The sequence below is a fragment of the Camelus ferus genome, chromosome 1, assembly GCF_009834535.1.
Source record: "Camelus ferus isolate YT-003-E chromosome 1, BCGSAC_Cfer_1.0, whole genome shotgun sequence".
Taxonomy (NCBI): Eukaryota; Metazoa; Chordata; class Mammalia; order Artiodactyla; family Camelidae; genus Camelus; species Camelus ferus.
The window spans coordinates 4,927,259-4,940,074 of NC_045696.1; the positions used below are offsets into that span (position 1 = coordinate 4,927,259).

General features: G+C 42.4%; 1 protein-coding gene across 1 annotated transcript in view; it reads left to right on the forward strand.

The window, feature by feature from the left end:
- The window catches only part of DSCAM (DS cell adhesion molecule), a 664,279-nt gene that overhangs the window by 402,094 nt on the left and 249,369 nt on the right, over window positions 1-12,816 (forward strand). The window contains exons 5-8 of the mRNA XM_032462442.1: window positions 1,539-1,817; window positions 5,256-5,531; window positions 10,347-10,643; window positions 11,385-11,660. Coding sequence (XP_032318333.1) covers window positions 1,539-1,817; window positions 5,256-5,531; window positions 10,347-10,643; window positions 11,385-11,660 — 1,128 coding nt within the window. The remainder of the gene's footprint in view (window positions 1-1,538; window positions 1,818-5,255; window positions 5,532-10,346; window positions 10,644-11,384; window positions 11,661-12,816) is intronic.

A 12,816-nucleotide genomic window follows, 5' to 3' on the forward strand; every position in this document is an offset into this window, starting at 1 on the left:
TGATAAAAGCTAATTTTTAAAAGTGTAGATTAAAAGTTTGAAGACAAAACATGGAAATTAAATCCAGTGTTATGTGGTTGTACTAATTCTATGTCTGACCACATATCCCCATGAGAGCATGTCTCAAGCATTGCTTACATTGTCTATTTAAAAAATAAACAAGATTATACTGTATAGCACAGGGAAATAGATGCAGGATCTTGTGGTAGCTCACAGCGAAAAAACATGTGACAATGAATACATGTATGTTCATGTATAACTGAAAAATTGTGCTCTACACTGGAATTTGACACAACATTGTAAAATGACTATAATTCAATAAAAAAAACCAGAAAACAAAAAAAGAACCAAAGGCTATTGGCATGAAGAGACAATTATAAACAAGAAATAAAAATGTACAATAAATGTGATCATCAAATAAAAGCAAATTAAACAACAAAAAATAAAAATCCTTATATAAATAAATAAATAAAATGTAAAAGAAATGCCCCATTCTTTTCTTGTAAAATAGTTTTATTGAGATGCAGTTTACCAAACATACACTTCACTCATTTTACACAAACTATTCAATGATTTTAGTAAATGTATAGAGTTTGCAACTATCGCTGTAATCCAATTTTAGAACATTTTTATCAGCCAGAAAGATTGCTGCTGCCCATTCGCAACAGTCAGTTCAATCCCAGCTCTAGGCAACTATTAACCTACCATCTGTCTCTATAGATTTGCATTTTCTTCATGTTTCATATAAATCAAATCCTACAATACGGGGCTCTGCATCTAGCTTCTTTCTCCAAACATCATCTTTTGAGGTCCATCCATGTTGTACTATGTGTCAGTGGTTCACTCTTTTGCATGCTGAGTAGTATGTGTGTGTATTCACATTTTGCTTATCCATTCACTAAATAGTGGCTTTTTGGACTATTTCCACTTTTTGGCTGTTATGAATAATCCCACTATGAACATTTGTGAACAAGTCTTTGAGTGGACATAGGTTTTCATTTAGGTCTAGGGTAGGTACCTACGAGTGGAGCTTTGGGCCCTTAAGGTAAACTGAAGCTTAACATTTTAAGAAACTGCCAAATTCTTGTCCAAAGTGGCTGCACCATTTTATATTCCCATCAGCAGTGTGTGAAGGTTCCAGTTTCTTCTCCGCATCCTCACGAGCCCTTGTTATTGTTTGTGTTTTTTATTGTTATCATAGCCATCCTAGCAGGTGTGAGGTAGCTGTCATAGTGTTTTTCATTGCATTACCCTAGTGGCTAATGATACTGAGCATCTTTCCATGTGCTTATTCGTCGTTTGTATACCTCCTTTGGTGATACATCTGCTTCAACTTTCTGCAAATTCTGAGGGGAAGAAATTTACATGAATAGGTCTTTTTTTTTTCTGTTCATAGGTATCTAAAACCTGAAAGATCTGCATCAGTAGTTGGTCTGATACATGGAATTTGAATTATATAGACAGCCCTATGATTCTGCATGACTACTTTAACTCATGCATCATATCTAAGAATTTTTTTTTTTTTTTCCCTTCTGCAGACCCAGCGAACTCAGCCCCATCCATACTGGATGGGTTTGACCATCGCAAAGCCATGGCAGGGCAGCGTGTGGAGTTGCCCTGCAAAGCGCTTGGGCACCCTGAGCCAGATTACCGCTGGCTGAAGGACAACATGCCCCTGGAACTTTCTGGAAGGTTCCAGAAGACCGTGACGGGGCTGCTTATTGAGCACACTCGTCCCTCAGACTCGGGCAGCTATGTGTGTGAAGTGTCCAACAGATACGGAACTGCTAAGGTGATAGGCCACCTGTACGTGAAACGTAAGTTGGGTGGTAACTTGCAGCGGTGATGCTGGTTGCCCCTGGTGGAGCTCTTGCTTCAGAACGACCTCTGGGCTTTCTCTGCAGCCCCCACGAACCCTCACAACAGTCCTGTTGAGGCTCATCTCAGCCCCATTTTGCAGATGAAGAAATTGAGGCTCAAATTGCTCAAGGTTACACGGCTGGAGACTCGGAGCTTAGGGTGACTTCAGGTCTGTCTAATCCCAAACATCCAAGATTTCCATTAAGACGCAGGATACATTTCGAAGATGACAGTACTGAGCTGTTGAATTCAGGACAGTCAGCCTGTCTAAAAATTGATGTAGGAAGAGGGGCAGGACTGTGCTGTCCACATAAGCGATGGCAGTCAGGTCCAAGGAGTTGTCCTTGCCTGTTTCCAGACGCTACTTTAAATTCCTAAGTGGGACCATTATTAGCTATATTGGACTTGGACTCAATATTATTGATCATTTAGCCAAGTATGCTGGATATGTGTCATCTCCAGTTGACTTGGAGTGACTGACTTGAGGAGGGTGTTGAGAAGACTGCCGAAGGTGGACTGGAAGGAAGGACTCTGGCTAAACAGGCTTAATTTTACTTACTTAGAAACCAAATCAAAGTGATCACATGGCCAGAAATGAGTCGCAGAACTTAGGTCAAAATACATGCCTCTTAGTTGCCAGTATGATGTCATATATATTTATGTGCATATGTGTAAAAATCTGATGAACTAACCTAAGCAAACTGAATACCAGAGTCTAGCATTGAAAAGGGAGGCATTTCCTTACCCTGGCTTTTTTCCAGCCTTCTGCCTCTTGTGGAACTGACTCGTCAGTGTCACCGGGGGTGTAGACTGCTTAAGCACAGCACCAGCCAAGTGAATACATTCAGAGCAAGTATCCCAGTGCCTGCCTGGGACGTGCTGCCCATGCTCAGTCCTGCAAGTGTCGTTCAGACAAGCTCAGGCTGGGTGGGATGAGAAGGAGCCAGAGGATAACATCTGCACGGTTGTATTTCTGTGGTTTGCAGGCGAAGCAGCGCAGCACTGGGCGGCTAGGAAGAAGTGTTCCAACAGGCAGGATCAGAACCACCTTTCATGGCTCCCCAGTTTCTGTTGAATGAAGTTGATAACTTAGGATAGTATGGAAAGCATCTCATGTAAACCTGTAGGGTCATATTTCCCAGAGTTTTACTTCAAAAAAAACCCATTCCCGCAAAATCTAACTTCTTCCTTTTCCCCATATAAACCCATTCCTTCTCTAATCGCAGGCCATGCTGCTCTCTCCATATGGAAGATGGTTTTCAAGTACTTGAATGTCTAAAATGTCCCATCTAAGTTAAATGCAACGCCTCCTTCCCCAAACGTTCCCCACTGTCCTCCTATTTACTGCTCAACCCTCAGAGCATCCTGTGGCTTTCTCTCTGAAAGCATTTATCACTGTCTACATTTTAAGAGTTATCAGTGGAAAGGTTTTCTTTCTGGCGGTGCTTGTTTTCATCTTTGTACTCTTCTGCCACATCCAGCGAAGTTCTAGATGATTCTCTCATGTCCCCCCTCCCCCTTCTGATTGCTCCTTTGTTTGGTCTCTTCTCTAGGAGGAAAGCATGCTCTTGGGTTCCAAATTCAGAACCGCCTTCTCTTCTATCTCTTCTCTTTTCTTCTGGTGCTCTCTTTTATTTTAGGGCTTCGAATTCCTCCCCTCTGAAAACAGCCTTGAATTTGCTGGCTTAGCCTGAGCTTCCGTGTTGAGTGTCAAATGACTATGTCTCCCAATTTTATATCTGATGTTTAGCTGGCACTTCTGAAGAACAATGTCCCAAACTGTTCTCCACCATCAGTCTCCACCTTGCAAATGGCTCTTGGTGTTCTAGACCTCTCCCACCCCCGAATCCTCCAGATGCAGGCTTTAAGTCCTGGATCCCCTTTCAGACTTTCCTTTCTGCAACCACATCCTGCCACGACCTAGAGGCTGTGCCTCACAGCGCTCCTCAGCTGTGCTCTCCACCTCTGCCCGGTCCGAGGTCAGGTTTTAACTGCGCCACAACTGGACGTCGGCATTGCCCCTTTGCTGACCAGTTTCCCCACTCTCACCTGTCCAACGCAATATGATCAGTCGATTCTCCTAAAAGTGTGTTTGCCTATAGTGCTAACTTGCTAAAAATTCTGGAGAGCTTTCTTTAGTTCCCTCTGATTTGATTCCAAAATCTCAAAGCCCTTTGCAGGATTGTCCCAGACTGCCTTTGTCATTTTTCTCCCGCTGGTCTCCTTCAGAGACCCTGTGTTGCATCCAGACTGATGCAGAGCTCTTCCTAAGACATGGCTCTGCTTCGTGCTCTAATTCATGCGGTCCCTGCTCTGCACGCCGTGCGCTCTGCACTCCCACTGGCCTCGGCTCTGTCCGTCCTTGATGTCTGAGGACTTTCTTTTGATCCTCTTGCACAGATTGTACACCTCTCATGGACCCTTTTGGTTACTATCCTTCGCTTTCATATTTGTCTTACCCACTTACAAGACTGAGCTCCTTAAAGACTTCACAGTGTGGTGACATGAGAAGTCAGTAACCATTGGGGTAAACAGCTGTTTTTTGCCATCTGCATGTTGAGTGGATTTGGTTAAATTAATTAATCTCTCTGAATAACCATTTCTTCATCTGTAAAATGGAGATAATACAAAACTCACAGGACTGTGGGAAGACTGACTTAAATAATGTACAGGGGATACTTGGTAACTTTATGACACATGCTAGCTGCATACAAGAGTTATTCATCTTTGTCTCACCTGTGAGTTTAACCCCGTCCTTGGCATACAGTAGATGTTCAATAAATGCTTACTGCATTGAATTGGGTTTGTTGAATGAAAACATAAGAAGTCAAGGATGAGAGTTAACAACACTGTCCAAAGCAGTTAGCTTCATTTTAAAGAAAAATATCCTGTTTCATGGTTGCAAATTATAATATCAGCCTGCTTTCTTACAGCTGTGTCATGGACCCTGGTTAAGCCACATAGGGGATGTGAGTGAGTATATATGTGTGAGAGAACAGCCCAGAGCAAACCCATCAGTGTCACATTGGGGGACCAGGCAAATAGGATTGAAATATTCAAATATTTCTGTCCTTGCCGATAACCAGCACATTGCATTTCTCATTGTCAGTGGATTAACACTCACATTGATTTGATGAGAAAGAGATTTGACCAACAGCAGTCTATTCGCTACACAGAGAAAGAAAGAAGGCCAGTAAAAAAAAAAAAAAAAGACAAATAGGAGTGAGAGCGTTCCCAAGCAAAACGGTGCCCCATGAAATACTACTGAAATACGAAATTATGCGGTGTGCTTGCCACGATGCGTTTGTCTTGTCAGAAGTCCACCCTGTGGTCGAAACAGTCTCTACATACGTGATGTTTTTTACCTTTTTCTCTTCTTTTACCAAAAACTCCAGAGCCGCTGAAAGCTACCATCAGCCCCAGGAAGGTTAAAAGCAGCGTGGGCAGCCAGGTCTCCTTGTCCTGCAGCGTGACAGGAAGTGAGGACCAGGAACTCTCCTGGTACCGAAACGGTGAAATCCTCAACCCTGGAAAAAATGTGAGGATCACAGGGATCAACCACGAAAACCTTATAATGGATCACATGGTCAGAAGTGACGGGGGCGCGTACCAGTGCTTTGTGCGCAAGGATAAGCTGTCCGCTCAAGACTATGTGCAGGTGGTCCTTGAAGGTCAGTGGGCCTTGTTACAGGGTTCAGCTGAAAAAGAACCCAAACCCAGAGCACCCAAAAGGAAGAGTGAAGGGTGAAGCATTGCTCATAACTCAGTTTTAAGGTTTCCATCCATCTGACCAGCTAATGACTCTACCCTAGTTTTTCAAACTAAATCGGGCAGATTAAAGAATAAATTCTGGTGAAGTGAAATTTGTCCAGGGTAGAAGTAACATAAGGAATGTGGTTTAACATAAAAGTTCAGTAACATAAATGTTGCCTACTCACGTGTTTGAAGTTACCTGTCAAGATATAGGCCTAAGAAACTCGAGACTCACGGTTGGGTTGACAGTTCATTATTCTCTAGACCAGGGTCTGTCAGTGATGCTTGGCTTGGGGGCTGCTTCATGCACCGCAGGATGTTTAGCAGTGTCTCTGGCCTCTGCTCACCAGATGCTGGCAGTACCCACCCTCCAGTCGTGACAACCAAAAATGTCCTAGACATTGCCAGATGTCCCTCATTGAGAAACACAGCTTTAGAGGCAAAATGCAGAGCAGCACTTCAGTGCAGTGCTCGGTGGAGTGAAAAATGGCATTTGGGTTGTAGGGTTGTCCCTGTTTGTGTCCGAATTGTCACAGATGTAGGTGATTGGAAGTTTTGAGGAATTCCCTGGGGGTGTCATCATGGGTTTAGGTACGTTACGTGTTTTCTTCTCTTAACTTACATCTTCAGGCTTATCATCAGCCAGGGAAAGAAGCTATCAAGGTAACATTCATTTGAGAGATACATGTTTATCATCAGATAATTGAACTAGCATTTATCTGTATATTTGCATGTGCTGTTGGAAATTGTGTCTTTATATATAATTTAAAATTCATCTGTTATCAGCTGATTAAAATAATTACATGACTTTCATATAACCTAAAGGGGGAAAAAGAGAAATTCATTTTTGTATGAAAATAAGTTAAAGTATGTCTTGATGCTAAGAGGAGATTTCTCTTCTTACTTTTTTAACCTTAGCCAATTTTTAAGAAGAAGCAAGCTTAGAATAGCATCCTTATTTTGATTCAAGCATTTCTTTGCAGACAATGAGTGTTTTAAAGCAGAGGTGAAATTAGCTGAAGGCATGGCACTCAGATTAGAAGCCTGACACTGTGGCGCACATATAGTAATTAAGTGCAGAAAGTAATCAGTTTGCACAGAGCCAGTGGGCCAATGCCCTGTAGTCCTCACGTAGTCACTATTTTTAGATTCTTTGTAGAAAAGGGAGAGATTACCTGTCTAGGCCTGGTTACCTTGGCAACCATCTCGTGTGACGAGGGAGACCTAAAAAGCATATTGATAATCCATAATGATGTCGAAAGAGTTCAGGTTATCAGAGAGTGACAGCGAGAAAGATTTCTGACACACAGATCTCACTGGGAAAATTATGTCTGTTTTCATCTCCAAAACAGCCTGTCACTTGAATAGAAAGAGGGGGCAGAGGAGCACGGATTTATTTGTTGTATGTCAGTTTCCATTCAGGACAAGAAGCTTCATTTTATTTTTTCTTTTCTGAGAGATGACGGTGCTAATGTAGCCAGAGACAGCAGAAATGGAATTACAAATACACATCTAGTAACTGCCTTAAAATGATGTCTAACTAGTATCCTCCGACGTGACCTCCTATAGTAGCTATGGATTTACACAGATGATAAACTCTTACAATACCGGGAACTAAGAGTGGCCATTGACGTAATGTAGAATCTGGGAATGTTCCCTATGAGGACAAGGAAGCTGGATGGAAGTCTAAAGAAACTGGGATCTAGTAATTGTAGGTTCAAGATCAAGCCAGAACATCTGGAAAATGAAATAATAAAAGAGAATAAGGACCTATTTCTGGAGATGATAGAGTAGCATGTGTCAGACTAACCTACAAGAAGATGAAAATTATGAGCTTCGGGAAATGCAAACTTGTATGCAGACACTGGGGAGACACCAGCAAACAGGCAGAAAGAATTTGATCCTTGAAAGAAGGGGGAAAATTAGGTGATTTCTACACTGATACCACATTTCCCCTAAGGAGAGTTTCCAGTCCCGGTGGGATGAGGGCGTGGGGAATCTAAAACAGAAAAAGAAAAGCAGAAAACTGCAGTTTTGGTGGGACTGAGGTGTAGAAGGACAGAGGGCTGGGCTGTCAGATTACCTGCAAACTGAGGGAGGTGAGTGGAGATTTCAGGAAGAAGGAAATAACAGTAGGGAATCCTAAAATCTGAAAATAAACTTCCTTGAAAAACTTGGTTGACACATGAACTGCAGAAATGTGAAGGAGAACCCAAGTCTACAATAAGAATAGCCAAGCATGAAAAACAAATAGGTTACTGTGACCAGAGACCAAGAAGAATAGGAACAGGCCCTGGGAAGGACCCAGCCAGCAAGGCTTTCAGAGCTGCTGCTTGAAGTCTGCTCAACAGCGTAGAGGGGAACCTGGGCGTAAAGCGTGAGCAGACGGGAAGGCCAGCGGGGCAGTGGGGTCTAAAAGGAGCCAGCAGACGTGAAAATGCATTGGCTTCGGTGGAAGACTGGAGAAGGAAGGAAAAAGCATCCATGAAACTGAAGACATTAAAATCACGTCTCCAACTTGAAGCACGGAGAGAAGGAAGATGGCACAGAAGGTGAACAGAGCTTTATTCATATGGGACATTTGTCAGATGTCCTGACATGCAGATAATTAGAGGCTCAGCAAAATAGAAGACAGAATGGGGGAGAAAAAATATTTAAAGATACAATGGCCACAATTTCCCCAAATTTGGTGTATAAAATAAAGTTGCAGATCTCAGAACCCCCGCAAACCCCAAAAAGAATAAATACGCAGAAAACCACATGCAGGCGCAACAGAGCTAAAAACCAGGGATAAATGGAACATCTTATCATTCTGGGGGAGGAAAACACTACTTAAAGGAGGCCATCAGTACAGTTGATGGACGGCTTCTCATCAGGTATTTCGGAGGTTACACAAGTGTATGTGTTTAACAAAACCCAGTATTTGCACATTGAAGAGCTATACATTTCACTGTAGGTAAACTTTATCTTTAAAAAAAAGAGTAACTGATGAAAGCTTTCCTAAACATATTAAAAGAAGACTTAGAGATTTTAGTGTTTAGTGTAAAAATCACTGAAAAGGAATTTACAGCTAAACACATCATGGAAAAAAATGTTGAATTGTAGGGTCAAATAAAATAACTTCAACACTCCGAAGCACCAGCAATTGGAAAGGTGTTTGCAGTCCAAGGGGCCTGATAGGCGCTACTTCTGAATGCCTCTGGGGAGGAAAAACAAAACAAACATGCTTGAAAGCCTTCTCCAGCCTCCCAAAGCAGAGGTGGAATTAAGAAGTTAAGGTTCAGGGATTTGCAAATTAAAAGGTGGTAGAGAGCTGCAGGGAAGCCTCCTGGCTCAGTGCTGCCGAAACAGGCCTCAGGTCTGGGGACGATGGGTGCCGCTCCCCTCAGGAGTGTTTGGAAGCGTCAACACTTAGCTTTCCATGATGAGGCCTGCGAGGCATCTTCAGTTTTGTTTTTTGCATTTCATTTGCTTACCTGTACTTTCAAATTTTTCAACAGTGAATGTACGTAACTTTTATAATTAAAAGCTTAAAAAAACTCTCTTAATCTTCGTCTTTCATCACTGATAAACCGTTAAAGTTAGCTCCAAAGTTTTTAATATCTCCTCCAGCAAGGTTTATTACCTGACTCAGAAATCCTGCTGCATGTGGTCACAGTTATGTCAAAATGACCCACTTAACGCCTAGGAAAACATGTCACAGTGTTGATTTATATGCCTGAGGCTGCTTGGCCATTAGTTTTGATACATTTTTCTCTAATGTGTATGTATCTCTTTTAATGGAGATGTATATATATATATATACACACACACACACACACATATACATATATATGTATATATATATAAGAGAAACATGCATTTGTAATTACTATCAGACAGTATGAGGAAATTTTATATATATATATATATATATGAATGATAGAAAAATAATGGAATATAAAAATTTGATCTTTGTCGAAAATGTTGGAAATTCCTATGGAAACTCCCCTAAGACTGAGCTCCGCGTTTGCCTGGGACAGTCTTGGGTTGTGCGTGTTCTCCTAGTGTTATTGTTCCTGGTATCCATTTTATTCTCAAAAGTATTTCAGGATGGATGATAAATTATATGGCCATGCTTCAGGAGATACTTTTGGAGATATTTAATACATGCTGGAAGTCAAACCTTATTTAGCATCTACCCATCCTCAGAGCCTTCATGGAAATTCACATACGTTTATGACTTGCCATTAAAACTATAAAAGGTGATTTCTTATGAGAAAATGATAAAGATGAGATACTCAGTCTCTTAGCTCTTTCTTTTATTCCTCTAAACAGTTCCCTGGGAGGCCATGCCTAGTTAACTTGCGGGAACTAGAAAGCTAAAGTAACCAGTGGGGCTGTGTGGATTTCTTCCACATTTATAACTTTGGCTGGGAACATACCAGTTTTGAGTTATAAACCTGGTGGCAGATGACATTGTTTTAACATGAACATCTGAGTTGCATTATCTTGCTTCTTGTTATGACAATCAGGAAATACACAAGAGAGTCATTAAAGGTTGCAAATGGGGTGTTCACTTATTTTGAAAAGGAAATTTTGTTCTGATTGGGACTTAGCTTCATCTGTAAAACCAGACCTTTGAGTCGCGTTTGAGAATCCCTGCATCCACCGCCTAACCATTAACTAAACGTACCTGGAAGTCGTTTAATTATTTGTATCGCCACTTCCTTCCATGATTTGTCTTCCTGCAGATGGAACTCCCAAAATTATTTCTGCCTTTAGTGAAAAAGTGGTGAGTCCGGCAGAACCGGTGTCCCTCATGTGCAACGTGAAGGGGACGCCGCTGCCCACGATCACATGGACCCTGGATGACGACCCGATTCTCAAGGGCGGCGGCCACCGCATCAGCCAGATGATCACGTCTGAGGGGAATGTGGTCAGCTACCTGAACATCTCCAGCTCTCAGGTCCGGGACGGGGGCGTCTACCGCTGCACTGCCAACAACTCGGCGGGAGTCGTCCTGTACCAGGCTCGAATAAACGTAAGAGGTGCTTGTCAAATCAGCTCCTCAAAAAACACACATAACTCATTGTAGTGGAGAAGGTTTCTGCATGCACTGAGCCGAGTCTTGGAATGCCGGAGCAAAGTGACTGTCCTCCCCATTTCCGACCCTCTCCTTCCCACTCAGAGTGGCAGTGGCGGGGTCACTGTTGGAGATGGCATCTCGGTTTCTGCAGTCAGCTCGGCCTCTTGTTTTCTCTTAGACTTGTCCTCCAGAGCTTTCTTTCCCTGGTTTATGCTCTGCATGCTTTCCTCCTCTTCCTCCGTCCTACTGCATTCATGGCAAACCTTCATGTACGTAGAATTTAACTTACATTCATAGTGCAACGTGGCATAACCTCCATCCTCATAATCGATTTTCTAGAGAGAGCTAAACAATTGAGTTGCTGCCAGCGTTTTCACCAAAGGAGCACGGTCGTTCAGTACAGCTAGTTACTTTTTATTGACTAAATTGCCTTTTATCCTGTAATTCAAAATGTTTTAATAGAAGTAGTTGATCATTAAAGCATTTAACACTCCTTCAATTCATTTGAATGTAATGAAATTAGAAGGGAAAAAAAAAACCCTTCTTAGTAGAAAATGCCAAATGCAGAAAAAATGCATTTAATCTCAAAAGACGTCCTTACATGAAAATAATTGACATTTTTAATTCAGGGGAAAGTGTGCCCACTTCCACACGTAAGCTGTACCCTTAAATCATTTTCAAGAGTTTCTCTGTGTCTCTCCAGGGCCTGCAAGCATTCGACCAATGAAAAATATCACAGCAATAGCAGGACGGGACACGTACATTCACTGTCGGGTGATTGGCTATCCATATTACTCCATCAAATGGTACAAGAACTCTAATCTGCTGCCTTTTAACCACCGCCAAGTGGCATTTGAGAACAACGGGACTCTGAAGCTCTCGGATGTGCAGAAGGAAGTGGACGAGGGCGAGTACACGTGCAACGTGCTGGTTCAGCCTCAGCTCTCCACCAGCCAGAGTGTCCACGTGACAGTCAAAGGTAAGGCTTTTCTCCCCAGTGTCCCCACGCAGCTCGCCATCACTTAGCTCTCCCGTTTCACCAGACCAGCGATGAGGAGTGGAGTAACCTGAGGGCCTGCATGTTGAGAGCCGTGTTAAAGTACATCGTTAGATGCTCTGTTCTCTCTGCTCATGCATCTTCACAAGACTTGTGGTTGATGCAGGCTTCTTTTCGTGTGAATTTTTGGCTTGGTTTCCCAGAGGCTGTGTGTTGTTCAGCATACCATAGGAAGAAGAAACATGTCATTGGCTTGGTTATCTAGCTGTCTGGCAGATCATTTTAAAGCGCAATAGCTTTGTTTTCCTAAGAACTCCTAAAAGTGAATTCTTAGAATCCACCTGGAGGAGATTTTAAGATGGATAAAGACTTCAGACAAAGTAGATGAGCAGGTCAAAGCAACACCATAGGAGTTACTTGACTAAAGGTCCTCAGAGAAAAGTTTCCTGGCTTTTAGATTATACTTCATGTCATGGCATCATGCCGCAGACAGTCGTGGACTCGAACCATCAGGATGAGTTTTGGAGCTCATGCACCTCAACTCCAACCTCCTCGTCAGTAAAGCCCAATAGTGACAAGACCCACCCGGGGACACACAGCCTGTAGTGGTAGACCCTTGGGGGGACCCATTTCTTCCACTCCCCAATTCAGCTTCCTCAACTGAACGTAAAATGGAAATTTTCAATTATGTAAATAATTGCACGAAGCGGGTCATAGAAGTAGCTCTAATGTGTGATGAAACAGTATCAAAAATACATAGAAGCAGCCTCCTACCGGGCTAAGCTGTCTGCCGGAGCTGCCCAGTTACCTGTTTCAGTGCCAGTGATTGTCTCTGAGTATCCTGGTTACAAAGTTGCACGGGTTTCCCATGGTCTTCCCCAACCATCTTTTCTCACAAACCCTGTTAGCTCACCTGTTTAGGAACACCTGTAACTACACCCCTCCAACACACACAGTATGTGATATATCATGTAGTATGTGTTATATAACTTGTGTTATGTATTATATTATTAGATATACCTGCACATAAATAGTTTTGAATCTTTTTATAATAACCACATATCTTGAGAATTTTCTCAAATCATTAAAAGTTCTTGGTAAGCCAGATTGGTTATAGCTGCGTAAAACTTCATTTTGT